Source organism: Musca domestica, unplaced genomic scaffold (genome assembly GCF_030504385.1).
Source record: "Musca domestica strain aabys unplaced genomic scaffold, Musca_domestica.polishedcontigs.V.1.1 32, whole genome shotgun sequence".
Taxonomy (NCBI): Eukaryota; Metazoa; Arthropoda; class Insecta; order Diptera; family Muscidae; genus Musca; species Musca domestica.
The window spans coordinates 1,987,795-2,002,879 of NW_026712311.1; the positions used below are offsets into that span (position 1 = coordinate 1,987,795).

At 38.2% G+C, this 15,085-nt stretch overlaps 1 protein-coding gene across 1 annotated transcript in view; it reads left to right on the forward strand.

Moving 5' to 3' along the window:
- LOC101900423 (collagen alpha-1(III) chain-like) overlaps positions 1-14,717 on the forward strand; it is an 18,697-nt gene extending 3,980 nt beyond the window's left edge. Inside the window, exons 3-6 of the mRNA XM_005180238.2 lie at positions 4,396-5,061; positions 5,119-5,919; positions 13,141-13,812; positions 13,879-14,717. Of these exons, the coding sequence (XP_005180295.2) occupies positions 4,396-5,061; positions 5,119-5,919; positions 13,141-13,812; positions 13,879-14,717 (2,978 nt within the window). The remainder of the gene's footprint in view (positions 1-4,395; positions 5,062-5,118; positions 5,920-13,140; positions 13,813-13,878) is intronic.
- The last annotated feature ends 368 nt before the right edge of the window (positions 14,718-15,085 follow it).

Consider the following 15,085-nt stretch of genomic DNA (forward strand, 5'->3'; position numbering starts at 1 on the left):
CAAAAGAATTGAAAAACAACAGCAACGAAAAGAAGTTATGAAGAATCAAAGATGTGTATCGACCGGAGAGTAATCTGCTTTGATGTGAAAAATACCCAAAAATCTGATGGGACACAGAGTTTTTGTTGTATGGATGATAGGTAGCCATTGAGACAGACCGAGAGCCGGTCACCGTATGGACGACAACTTTGGAACAATAAAAGTGAAATGAATTTAATCGATAGCATGTGTCAGATTTTGTTGTTATTTGTTTGCTGTTGTTGTTGTAATATTTAAAAGGTCATTAAATGTCCATTGATTTGAGGAGTATTTAAACATGGAAGCTATTATTATAATGTGTTGAATGAAATTTAAAATAAATACAAATTATCTAAAATGTTATTCGGTGAGATTTATTGATGGATGGGAGGTATATGGAAGAAATATAATATTTATAATATGGTAAACGGTTTCGAGAGGTGATTTTTTTAAATAAATAATATTTATTAATTTTCTAAAATTTAAAAAAAATAGAATTATTAATAATATAATAAATAAATATTTGTATTGTTGAGAAGGGGGGTATCATAAGTTTGATTGTACCAAAAATTTTGTAACCCCGCAAAACGTCGGGTTTAGACCTTCGATATGTGCACCCTAGATATTTCTAGGGTGCACATATGGATATGTTGAAATAATTATGGACAGAAAAATTGGATTTTGCCGCTATTGGGCCACCTCCTCTGTAAACTCCAGAATTTAAGATTTTGAAGACTTTTTAGTGTAAAAGTCAAGCATTTTCCAATTATTCTTTTCGAAAAAAGGAAAAAACTTGTATAGTATATAAATTCTGAAAATTTAGTGCCATGTATGAAGTTTAGATTAAAAACAGGTTGTCAATCTGATTAAATTGGCCATTTTCAGTTCTAATAAGGACTGACACGAACTGATTTTTTTTTCTGTTTCTGGTTCATTTGAACCTTTAAATATTTTGCGATCATCTCCAAAAGGAAGAGCCTCCTCTGTATCTCCAAGTTTAGACTCATATATATGATTTGCTTGTCTACGATATTTGGCTATATTCGTCAATGAAATTTGCATAAAAAAGGCAGAAGTTCGCCATTTGTGTATTTCGGATATCGCCTGTAAATAATGTTGGTATTTTTTCACACAAAAGTAGTGGTCCATTCTACCCGCTGTCCTAAACTCTAACTGCATGTGAGATTTCCTGTCCTTTGGTTTCTATTTGTGACCTTCATAACTGCTGAAAAATCAGGACATTTTTCAGATTTTGGTCCATTTCAACCCCTAAATATTTTGCGATCATCTCCGAAAGCAATAGGCTTCTATTCTGGATCTAGCCTCATCCCCATTTTCAATTTCGTGAGTATCGGCCCATAATTGCGACCTGTAGAGTGATTACAAATTAACATGGACAGACGGACGGACGGATATACATAGCTAGATCGTTTCAGCTCGGCGAGATAGGAAGATCCATATATACTTTCCTATCCATATATATCTTCCTATACCCTCCGCCACATCTCTACACATGGTATATATCATTTGATACGTCCAGGATGTGCTTCATCGAAACTAAGGTTTTAGACCATGGGTCTCTTTGGAGCAAATCTGTTTCAGGATATTTGGAGTCGATCTAGAGGTCTCAATCCGTCCGTCCATCTGGCTGGTGCGGACGATCACTCTCAAAGGAAGTTTTCGATTTAGTCCAAACTTAGTACATTGCATTATTATTATCAAACTTAGATCGAGCCTGAAGATGGGCAATATCGGTCCTCTCCTTCTGGTACCAACCCCACAAAAGGTCGAAAATTCCAAAAAAAAAAAAAAAATATATATATATATATATATTTTATTGCGCAGAAAGGAAAAGGATAATCCGATTTTCGACTCCTAATATTTGCATCAATGTCGGTTCACTCCATCAGGTACTCTTATAATATGTGATTTAAGAGTCCGATTATCTTCAAATTACACACATCACAATACTTTCATTAAAATCACACAATATTGGCTGAGGTGCCGACTAATTTAATTTTACTTTTTTATACCCTCCAACATAGTATGGGGGGTATATTAAGTTTGTCATTCCGTTTGTAACACCTCGAAATATCAGCCGTCGATTTATCAATGTCCATCCGTCTGTCCGTCTGTGGAAATCACTCTAACTTCCGAACGAAATGAAGTAGGTTGATAAAATATAACTCAAATGTGTATTATGTCTGCAGATGTTTTGGTATTGAAAATGGGCCATGTAGGTCCACGCCTTCCCATAGGCCCCATATTACGGCACCCCCCGATATTCGGTATTTTTATAATTTTAGGGACGTTATTCACCGAAATTGTTTCAAATTTGGTATTTGAAGTTCGTAATGAATACTACAGCCTATGACAGAAAATTGTCCGTGCAGGTCCAGGTCTTCGTATTGACCCCACATAACGGAACCTCCTGATATTCGGCATTTTTATGATTTTAGGGTCGTTATTCACCGAATTTTTTTATTCAAGTTTCGCATTTGAAAATTGAAATGGTTTATGACAAAAGTTGCCTATGCAGGTCCACGTCGTCGTATTGACCCTAATATAGCGGCTACATTCGGTATTTTTAAGATTTTAGCAGACTTTTTTTTATTTTTTTTTATTTATTTATTTTTTAATTTTTTTTTTAATTCACCGAAATTGTTTGAAATTTGGTATTTGAAGTTCGTAATGGATACTACAGCCTATGGCAGAAAATTGTATGTGCAGGTCCAGGTCTTCGTATTGACCCCACATAAGGGAACCTCCCGATATTCGACATTTTTATGATTTTAGGGTCGTTATTCACCGAATTTTTTTATTTAAGTTTCGCATTTGAATATTGAAATGGTTTATGACAAAAGTTGCCTATGCAGGTCCACGTCGTTGTATTGACCCTAATATAGCGGCTACATTCGGTATTTTTAAGATTTTAGCAGACTTTTTTTTATTTTTTTTTTTATTTATTTATTTTTTAATTTTTTTTTTTTTTTTTTGAAAATTTCCAAATGCTTTTTAAATGGTGGAGGATATTCAGCTTCGGCTGGGCCGAATTTACAGCTTTTTCACTTGTTTTTAGATATATTTTTATGGGACATCTAAGCCATAATTCTAGATTTTTCCATGAAAATATTTTCAAATCCCAAGAGAAGACTCAAACGGAGACTTTTCAAAAATCGTCTCTCAACGTCCACCCGGAGCAGTAATTGTGGTCTGTTCGATACCAACCAATTGAATTTTTAAATATTTTTTCCAACACCCATCGGAGAAACATTTTGAGTATTTTAAGATTTTTTTAAAACCACCTAGAGCCCCAAATGCAGACATTTTCAGATTAGTTTTCAAATGATCAAAACCGCCAAGGACTTGGGATTTTACAACATTCGGGAAATTTTTAGAATATTTTTAAAGATATATATTTCGAAGACAAATCCCCCATCACTCTCCTATATGACCGATTCCAGGCTAAGGCTGACACCTTTAAAGGGAAAAAATCAAAGTATATTTCGAGGACAAAATTTGTAGATATTTTATGGAATATTTTAAAACATTTCTTAGTTTTGGCAATGCCATGAACGCCATCATAGGCTCAATTCCAAATTTCTTTCTTTCTTTCTTTGTTCTCTGAGTACAGAAGAACTCGAAATATGCAGATTTCTTGTTACTAACTCGTAGTGCGCAATAACAAAACTATCAGAATCAAAAACATTTTCAAATTCGAAATATTTTCTATGCAACCCAGCGGTCTATTAAACGTTCTCACAATGCCGAGACAATAGAATTTGTCAATAATTCAGAGATTTATGCTAATCGACAGAGAGTGGGGAGGCTTAACGTCAAACAATGATCTATCATCACAGCTCAAAGCTAGAGAGAGAGATGAACTCTGTTTTCGTTCGATGTTGATCTTTGCAAATGACAGTTATTACCATTGTCATACAAATGCCGGATCAATAACAATATGCCATTCAGCGAACATAATCTCCGATAAAAGTGAATTTTGTTTATTGGCCATTTGTGGACAATACAATTTTTTTTATAATTTTTCCTTCTTTGTTTTGTCGCCACTTCTCGAAAGAAATGCCAATTCTTTTGGACAATTCTAACGGCCCGATGAGTAAAAGTAAAATCTTGTAAAGCTTTTTGCGGATTTTTTTGAATGGCCATCGAAAGAAAGTTCCAATATCCGGTGTGGCATTGAGTTTCCTATATAAACTATCGTGCCCATGGAGATGGCAGTAGTTCAGTTGTTTCACAGCTTAGTTTTGCAACATGAAGCGGAGCATAGCCCTCTTTGTGCTATGTAAGTAGAGGCAATCACCCTTTGTTTTTGGTCCTTGGGAATATAATTTGATTTATTTTTTTTCTCTTTCAAAGGTTTCAGCCTTGGCCTGGCCTCGGCCATGCAGGAGAGTGATGGGGAGTATGATGACACTCCCCGACTTATAAATCTTGACAGTCCAGCTCCGGCCCCACAAGTGGTTTACAAACCCATTCCACCTTATTTCCCACCCCACGGTCATGGTCATGGCCATTGTAATTGTCCGCCTGGACCTCCAGGACCACCAGGTCCTCCAGGTATTCCCGGCCGACCCGGTGTGCCCGGTAGAAAGGGAGACAAGGGTGACACCGGCTATCCTGGTACCCCCGGTATGCCCGGTAAGCCGGGAAGGCCTGGTGAAAAGGGTGAAAAAGGTCATCATGGACGACCGGGTTATCCTGGACCCCCAGGTTTACCAGGTCCCGTTGGTCCTCCAGGTCACAGCCATGGTCATGGTCATCATCATCATCCACCCATTATAATACCTCCACCATATCCACCACCCCACAAGGATCATCATCATCACCACGATCATCATCACAATCATGGCCATGGACATGGACATGGTCCACCAATTGTTATTCCAGCACCTGCACCATACCCACAACCACCCATCTTCATTCCCATTCCAGTTCCCGGAGGCGGTGGTGGTGGTGGAGGAGGCGGTGGAGGCGGCGGCGGTGGTGGTGGAGGCGGTGGCAACACTGGCGGTGGCGGTACCAGTAATAATAACAACAATAACAATAACAACAATAATAATAACAACAACTGGGGCGGAGGAGGTGGCGGTGGAAGAGGCGGTGGTGGAGGAGGAGGTGGCGGCGGCGGTGGTGGTGGCGGAGGTTGGCGTCCCGGCGTCAATCAAAACAATGACAACACTCGCCTTTTGGCTGCAAGTCATTTCCACACCTATCACGGCGATCATCACTACTACGACGGCACAAGGGGTACGACTCGCGTCCAACCTGCCAGAACCAATAGCACCAAAGTGGTACGCATCAACAGCAGCAACGGCAGGCCTGGAAGACCTGGCAATAGCAGTCCTGGTGCTGGTGGTGAACCTGGAATGCCTGGCGAGCCCGGTGCACCCGGTAGATCGGATTCCAGCTCTCGCCCCATAGCCGTACTTCAACCCCTGACCGACTATGAAAACGAAGGCGAATATGATCCCGCATTGTATTATCCAGACAACATCGCCCCACAGGATTCGGACAAGCCTGCCGGCTCCTCAAACAAGGAGGTGCTATTTTTGGTACAAAACGATTTGGTCGAACAATTGCAAGACATTTCCCAGAGTCAACAATATGAATATGAGGGCGAGGATGATGATGGGGAAGAGGAAGAGGATCCCAACAACTCCAACAGCAACACCAACATTAACATCAATTACAACGACAATTATGGGCCACAACAAAGTAATGGCAATACCGAAGTGGGTAACAATTTGGAGGAGGACGATGAGGGCTATGATGGGGACGATAACATTGAAGGCACCTCAGATACCAATGATCAAATTGAAGGTACCCCCAGATCGGCTTACGTTCCACAAGGCACAAAATACTTTGTGGCCTTTCAAGCCAGTTGATGCTGACTAAGGCAATGATGAATTGGACATGAAATAAATTCTGGACAAAATTTAGGAAAAATAGTATTTTTTTTATTTATTGGGAAGGTATTCTCCCCATGGAGGGCATAGGTGGGGTCTAAAGTATGCTAAAAAAACCTGGGAGGTTCTCCTGGGAATAGAGAAACTGTAAAAGGTCTTCTAGCCAAAATATAGCCGAAAAGGCCCTTCTTGTCTTAAGAGACCTGTAAAATGTGCTCCAGCTATAGAAAATGTATTTTGGCCATGAAATAGTTGTAAAAGGACTTCTGGCTCTAGCTAAAGTGTGTAAGGTCTCCTGGGAATAGAAGAGCTGCAAAAGGTCTTCTAGGTCTTGTAAGACGTGTTCCATCCATAGAAAACGCATTTTGGCCATAGGATAACCGAGAAAGGTATTCTAGCCATAGAAGAGTTAAAAAGACCTGTAAAAGCTCTTCTAACTTTGGAGACCTGTAAAACGTGATCCATTCACAGAAAATGTATTTTGGCCATAGGAGAGCTGAAAAAGTTCGTCAAGCCATAGAAGAGTTTTAAAAGGACTTCTGGCCTCACATGAAATGTGAGAGGTCTCCCAGGAACAGAAGAGCTTTCAAAGATCTCCTAGCCTTGGGAGACCTGTAAAAAGTGCTCCATCCATAGAAAATTTATTTTGGCCATAGAAGAGCTGAAAAAGTTCGTCAAGCCATAGAAGAGTTGTAAAAGGACTTCTGGTCCCACATGAAATGTGAGAGGTCTCCCAGGAATAGAAGAGCTTTAGAAAGGTCTCCTAGCCTTGGGAGACCTGTAAAACGCGCTCCATCCATAGAAAATGTATATTGGCCAAAGGAGTGCTCGAAAGGGTCTTGTAGCTAATAAAGAGCGGTAAAATGTCTACTGGCCCTTGAAGAGATGTAAAAAGACTTCTGACCCAAAATGAAATGTGAAAGGTCTACTGGTCGAAGGAGACCTGTAAAAGACCTCCTAGGCAAAGAAGAGATGAAAAGGGCCTTTTAGCCTTAGGAGACCAGTAAAACGTACTCCAGCCATAGAAAATGTCTTTTGTCTATAGGAGAGCCGAAAAAGATCTTCTAGTCATAGAAGATTTTTAAAAGGACTGGTCTGGTCGTAGATGTGATTTGAAAGATCCCTGTAAAAGGTCTTCTAGCGAAAGAAAAGCTGAAAAGGGCCTTTCAGTAAAACGTACTCCCGCATAGAAAATGTCTTTTGTCTATAGGAGAGCTTGAAAAGGTCGTCTAGCCATGGAAGGAATGTAATAGGTCAACTGGCCATAGAAGATCTGCAAAATTCACTCAGTTATGGAAGAGCTTTAAGAGGTCTTCGAACCATGGAAGATCTGTTAAAAGTTTTCTAGCATTTGTTGAGCTGCAAAAAGTGCTCTTAGTAAAACGACGAATAGAAAAGATGAACAGTAACTGGTCTTATAGTCTGAGAAGACCTCCTATAGGCATATATAAGACCAGAGGCTGTACAAATCTCAGAAACCTTTTTTTTTTCTAGGGAAACCTTGTGGAACTGTAAAAGACTTGTGGGCCCCAGAAGAGATGTAAAAGGTCTACTAGGTCTAGGCCATAGAAGACCTGCAAAGTTCCCCCAGTTATGGAGGAGCTTTAAAAGGTCTTCGAACCATGAAAGAACTGTTAAAAGTTTTCTAGCATTAGTCGAGCTGCAAAAATTGCTTTAAGTAAAAGGCCGAAAATAATATATGAACAGTAAATGGTGCTATGGTCTAAGAAGACCTCTTGTAGGCATGTGGGAGACCAGAGGCTGTACAAGATCTCAGAAACCTCTTCTAACTATAGAAAACTTGTGGAAGTTTTGTGGAGCTGTAGAAAAACTTGTGGCCCTAGAAGAGATGCAATAGGTCTACTAGGTCTAGGCCATAGAAGACCTTTAAAAGTTCATCCAGTTACGGAAGAGCTGTAAAAGGTCTTCGAATCATGGAAGAACTGTTAAAGGTCTTTTAGCATTAGTCGAGCTGCGAAAAGTGCTCTTAGTAAAAGTCCGAATAGAAAAGATGAACTGTAAATGGTCTTATGGTCTAAGAAGACCTCTTATAGGCATGTGGGAGACCAGAGGCTGTACAAAAGTGCTCTTAGTAAAAGGCCGAATAAAAAAGATGAACAGTAAATGGTCTTATGGTCTAAGAAGACCTCTTATAGGCATGTGGGAGACCAGAGGCTGTACAAGATCTCAGAAACCTCTTCTAACTGTAGAAGACATATGGAAGATCTTCTTTCTAGCTCCCGCTCTCTATCTCTCTTTCACTCTCTCTCTCCCTTTCTCTCTTACAATCTCTTTCCATAGGAAATCCCTTAAAAGATTTTTTTCCATAAAATATAGGCGAACGGTTATCAGAAAAAGAAAAATCCAAAATAACAATTTTCAGTCAATTTTTTTTTGAAAATATAGCCAAGACCCTTGCAAAAACTAGAATCAGGCGGAATTGTTAGTTAACTGATGTACTAAAATGTGGACTGATATGAACTCGAAATTGCAAAAATGTACGAAATTAAATTGAAAAAGTGGCCAAAACGTGGCCAAGGACTTGAAATCGGAATTATCCTTGCAAGGAAACCATCCAAAAAAAGTGGACCGACATGATCCATTTTCGGTACCAATGGTTCGGTATATAATCCAAATGTCTCTATCAAATTCCAAAGCTCTATCATCAATGTTGCGAAATATATCTCTCAAAATATAAGGATCCTTTTGTGCATAGTCAATACTATGTAAGGGCCCCAACAATATTTGGCCTAAGAACCGAAAACTCCTTTGGGTTTCTAATCTAAAAACGAGTACTACCAAGTTAACTTGGCATTTACCCCATTCCAGACCAACTATTGTTGAGTGAAATTTTTAGAAAATTTGCAGCAAATTGAGAAGAAATGGTAGATTTTTTAGAAATAAACATAATTATATTAACAAAACGTTATTCTATTTTTTTATGTTGCATATTAAGTATACAAATTTCTTTTCTTCAGAGACTCATAATAAAATTTGATCTAGAATAATTCTTCCTTTAATACTTCCACCATAAAATGAAGTATAAAGGGAGATTTTGACACGGGTTGGATACGTGTTAAAGTAAGAGTAAAGAAAGCAAACACATAATTTTAACTTTTGGCCTATACATTTCGAACATAATTTTCATAGAAACTATCGTACCTAGATATATGGTTTGTTCTGAGATTTATAGTAGAATTTTGTCTAGAATATTTCTTCTTTTGACAACATCCGCCTACAACGCAATTTTATGTTACTTTCAGGCCTCAACTCGGAAAAAAGTTCGAGAAAAAAATTAATCAATAAAAAAAGAAAAAATAAATAAATAAATAGGGAAATTTTTTTAAGTTTTTTTTGTGGGAACATTTATTTAAAAAAAAAAAGTGGAAATAGAGTTTTTTTTCTTCAGTGACTTATAGTAAAATTTGATGGAGAATATTTTTGGCCTTAATGTCATCCTTCCAAAATTATGCTTTATTTGAGACTTTTGCACAAACTCCCAAGGCGTATGGCTTTAACCCTAAAATATTCTTAAAATATATAAGTACTACTGGTGTTTAGGTAAGACTTAGACATTGGACGTCTTCAGAGACTCACAATGAAATTTGATCTAGAATAATTCTTCCCTTAATACTTTCACCATAAAATGAAGTATAAAGGGAGATTTTGACCCAGATTTGATTTGTAAAAAAGCAAAGACATAATTTCCAATTTTATTGCATACATTTGGAATATATTTTCCACAAAAACTATAGTACCTAGATATATAGTTTATTCCGAGATTTATAGTGAAATTTTGTGTAGAACATTTCTTCTTTTGACAACTTCCTCTTAAAAACGAAATTTTAAGTTACTTTTAGGCCTCAACTCGAAAAGAGATCGAGAAAAAATTGATCAAAAAAATTAAGGGAAAATTTTCCGTTTTTTTTTTTCTTTTTTTGAACATTGATGCAGATATATTTTTGGTATACAGTGGAAACAGAGGATTATTTTCTTCGGCTTATAGTAAAATTTAATGAAGAATATTTTTGTCTTTGACGTCATTTTTCTAAAGTGATACTTTATTAGAGACCTTTCCACAAACTCACAAAACGTATGGATTTAACCATAAAATGCGTTAATAATTTATATGAATTCCTGGCGTTTAGGTAAGATTTAAGCTTCTTATGTCTTCTAGGGGCTATAGTAGAATTATCTGGCCAATTATTTTGTAGAATATTTTTACTTGTTACGATCCCATTTAAAATAAGTTCTTTACCATATTTTAAACAAAGGCCAAATAGACCCCTTTTTTGGCTCGCTTGGGAATTAATATTTTCGACTAAAATATTCTCCGTATTTTTATCTGCAATATTGCAGAAGACGCCACATACCTAAAATGTACAGATTCCGAGTAATCTTAATCCGACAATTTCCAAAAGTGTGGGAGAGGAGGGAAATTTATTCTCTATTTTGATTACTTTTCAATGTAAACTTTCATACATGTGTTTTGTCTTCTTTTTCTGGTTCTGTTTTTATAATTTCCTGGACTTCCCCTTTATAAAAAAAATAAATAAATTTGTCGCACAGTGTTATTCAACATTTTTGGTTGTTGGAAAAATATTGTTGCTGTTGGTGCTTATTTATTTATTAATTTATTATTTTTTTTTTTTTGTTTCAAAAAAACCACGCCTCTCTAATTTTTTTATATGACCATATTTAGACAATAAAAAATATATATAATTGTACTTTTATTGTTCTGTTTCCTTGAACAAAATGCCAACTCTATTGACATTTCAAAAGGGCCGATGAGTAAAAGTTAAATCTGGTAATCTTTTTTGTGGATTTTTGAATCGCCATCGAAGGAAAGTTCCAATATCCGGTGTGGTGTTTAGTTTCCTATATAAACCACCGGAGCATATAAATGACAATAGTTCATTTTTTCGCAGCTTAGTTTGGCAACATGAAGCGGAGGATAGCCCTCATTGTGCTATGTAAGTAGAGAGAATCATATCTTAATATTCTCTCGTGGTTGGTTGTTAAAAAAATAGTATTTAAAAAATCCACGCCTCTGTTGGTTGTTGAAAAAATAGTATTTAAAAAATCCACGCCTCTGTTGGTTGTTGAAAAAATAGTATTTAAAAAATCCACGCCTCTGTTGGTTGTTGAAAAAATAGTATTTAAAAAATCCACGCCTATGTTGGTTGTTGAAAAAATAGTATTTAAAAAATCCACGCCTCTGTTGGTTGTTGAAAAAATAGTATTTAAAAAATCCACGCCTCTGTTGGTTGTTGAAAAAATAGTATTTAAAAAAATCCACGCCTCTGTTGGTTGTTGAAAAAATAGTATTTAAACAAAACCACGCCTCTGTTGGTTGTTGAAAAAATAGTATTTAAAAAAATACACGCCTCTGTTGGTTGTCAAAAAAAATATTCTTTAAAAAATCCACGCCTTGGATGGTTGTTGAAAAAAAATATTATTTAAAAAATCCACGCCTCTCTTGGTTGTCGAAAAAAATATTTTTTTAAAAAATCCACGCCTCTGCGGGTTGTCAAAAAATATATTCTTTAAAAAATCCACGCCTCTGTGGGTTGTCAAAAAAAATATTCTTTAAAAAATCCACGCCTCTCTTGGTTGTCAAAAAAATATTTTTTAAAAAATCCACGCCTCTGTGGGTTGTCGAAAAAAATATTCTTTAAAAAATCCACGCCTCTCTTGGTTGTCAAAAAAATATTTTTTAAAAAATCCACGCCTCTGTGAGTTGTCGAAAAAAATATTCTTTAAAAAATCCACGCCTCTCTTGGTTGTCAAAAAAATATTTTTTAAAAAATCCACGCCTCTGTGGGTTGTCGAAAAAAATATTCTTTAAAAAATCCACGCCTCTCTTGGTTGTCAAAAAAATATTTTTTAAAAAATCCACGCCTCTGTGGGTTGTCGAAAAAAATATTCTTTAAAAAATCCACGCCTCTATTGGTTGTCAAAAAAATATTTTTTAAAAAATCCACGCCTCTGTTGGTTGTCGAAAAAATATTCTTTAAAAAATCCACGCCTCTGTTGGTTGTCGAAAAAAATATTCTTTAAAAAATCCACGCCCCAGGTTTTCTTTGAAAAAATATTTTTTAAAAAATCCAGGCCTCTGTGGTTGTTGAAAAAATATTATTTTAAAAAATCCTGGCCTCTGTGGTTGTTGAAAAAATATTTTTTAAAAAATCCACGCCACTGGTGGTTGTTGAAAATTATTTTTTAAAAAATCTGTTGGTTGTTGAAAAAATATTTTTTAAAAAAATCCAGGCCTCTGTTGGTTGTTGAAAAAATATTTTTTAAAAAAATCCAGGCCTCTGTTGGTTGTTGAAAAAATATTTTCAAAAAAATCTATGGCTCTATTGGTTGTTGAAAAATATTTTTAAAAAAATCTATGGCTCTATTGGTTGTTGAAAAATATTTTTTACAAAATCCACGCCTCTGGTTTTTGTTAAAAATTTTTTTTACAAAATCCACGCCTCTGGTTTTCGTTAAAAAAATATTTTTTACAAAATCCACGCCTCTGGTTTTCGTTAAAAAATATTTTTTACAAAATCCACGCCTCTGGTTTTCGTTAAAAAATATTTTTTACAAAATCCACGCCTCTGGTTTTCGTTAAAAAAAAATATTTTTTACAAAATCCACGCCTCTGGTTTTCGTTAAAAAAAATATTTTTTACAAAATCCACGCCTCTTGTTTTTGTTGAAAAAAATATTTTTTTAAAAAATCCAGGCCTCTGTTGGTTGTTGAAAAAATGTTCTTTAAAAAATCCACGCCTCTGTTGGTTGTTGAAGAACTACTGTTTAATAAATCCACGCATCTGTGAACTTTATTAATTGGCCATTTGTAGACAATAGAGATATGTATATAATTTTTCTTTCTTTATTTTGTTCCGTCTTCTCAAAAGAAATGTCAATTCTTTTGACATTTCTAACGGCCCGATGAGTGAAAGTGAAATCGTGTAAACATTTTCTGGGGATTTTTGAATGACGAGCTAATGAAAGTTCCAATATCCGGTGTGGCATTGAGTTTCTTATATAAACTACCGAGGTCATGGAGATGACAGTAGTTTAGTTGTTTCACAGCTTAGTTTGGCAACATGAAGCGGAGCATAGCCCTCATTGTGCTATGTAAGTAGAGGGAATCACGTAATTTTGGTCCTTTGGAATATAATTCGATTTTTTTTCTTTTAAAGGTTTCAGCCTTAGCCTGGTCTCGGCCATGCAGGAGAAAGGGAGGGAGTATGATGATGAGAATTATGACACTCCCCGACATATTCGTATTGAGGGCCCTGCACCGGCTCCGGCCCCACAAGTGGTTTACAAACCCATTCCACCTTATTTCCCACCCCATGGTCATGGTCATGGCCACTGTAATTGTCCGCCTGGCCCTCCAGGACCACCAGGTCCCCCAGGTATTCCCGGCCGACCCGGTGTGCCCGGTAGGAAGGGAGACAAGGGTGATACCGGCTATCCTGGTACACCCGGTATGCCCGGCAAGCCAGGCAGGCCTGGTGAAAAGGGTGAAAAAGGTCATCCTGGTCGACCGGGTTATCCTGGACCCCCAGGTTTACCAGGTCCCGTTGGTCCTCCAGGTCATAGCCATGATCATGGCCATCATCATCCACCGATTATAATACCTCCACCATATCCACCATCACATGGGGATCATCATCATCACCACGATCATCATCACGACCATGGCCACGGTCATGGTCATGGTCCACCGATTGTTATTCCAGCACCTGCACCATTCCCACAACCACCCATCTTTATTCCCATTCCAGTTCCCGGAGGCGGTGGTGGCGGAGGAGGTGGTGGTGGAGGCGGCGGAGGTGGTGGCGGAGGCGGTGGCAACTCTGGCGGAGGTGGTGGCAATAATAATAACAACAATAACAATAACAACAATAATAACAACAACAACTCTGGCGGAGGAGGTGGCGGTGGAGGCGGAGGTGGTGGAGGAGGAGGTGGTGGAGGCGGCGGTGGTGGTGGTGGCGGTTGGCGTCCCGGTGGTGGTGGTGGAGGAGGAGGTGGAGGCGGTGGCGGAGGTGGTGGCGGTTGGCGTCCCGGCGGTGGAGGTGGAGGAGGAGGTGGTGGCGGCGGCGGTGGAGGCGGTGCCAACACTGGCGGTGGCAATCAAAATAATGACAACACCCGTCTACAGGCTGCAAGTCACCTCCACACCTATCATGGCGATCATTACTACTACGACGGCACGAGAGGGACGAAACGCATCAAACCACCCAGAACCAATAGCACCAAAGTGGTACGTGTCAACACCATAAACGGCAGACCTGCAAGTCCTGGCAATAGCAGTCCTGGTGCTGGTGGCCTACCTGGAATGCCTGGAGCGCCCGGTAGATCGGATTCCAGCTCGCGCCCCATACCCGTACTCCAACCCCTGACCGACTATGACACCGAGTCAAACAAGGAGGTACTATTTTTGGTACAAAATGATTTGGTCGAACAATTGCAAGACATTTCTCAGAACCAACAATATGAATATGATGGCGAAGAGGATGAGGAGGGGGAGGAGGATCCCAATAACTCCAACACCAACATTAACATCAATTACAACGACAATTATGGGCCACAACAAAGTAATGGTAATACCGAAGTTGATAACAATTTGGAGGAGGACGACGAGGACGATGAGGGAGATTATATTATTGAAGGCACCGCTGATATCAACGATCAAATAGAAGGTACCCCCAGATCGGCTAACGTTCCGCAAGTTAAAAAATACTTTGTGGCCTTTCAAGCCAGTTGATGATGACAAAGGCAATGATGAATTGGACATGAAATAAATTCTGGACAAAATTTAGGAAAAATAATATTTCTTTTATTTTCTGGGAAGGTGTTCTCCCCATAGAGGACATGGGTGGGGTCTACTGTATACTAAAAACCTGGAAAAGGTCTCTTGGGAATAGAGAAACTGTAAAAGGTCTCCTAGCCTTAGCGTACAGGTCTCGTGCTCCATCCATAGAAAATTTCTTTTGGCTATGGGAGAGTTGAAAAGGGTCTTCTAGCCATAGAACAGTTGTAAAAAGACTTTTGGCCCTAGACTGGTTGTAGAAGACCAGTAAAAGGTATTTTAGCCCTTGGAGACCTGTAAAACATGTCCAGCCATAGCAAATG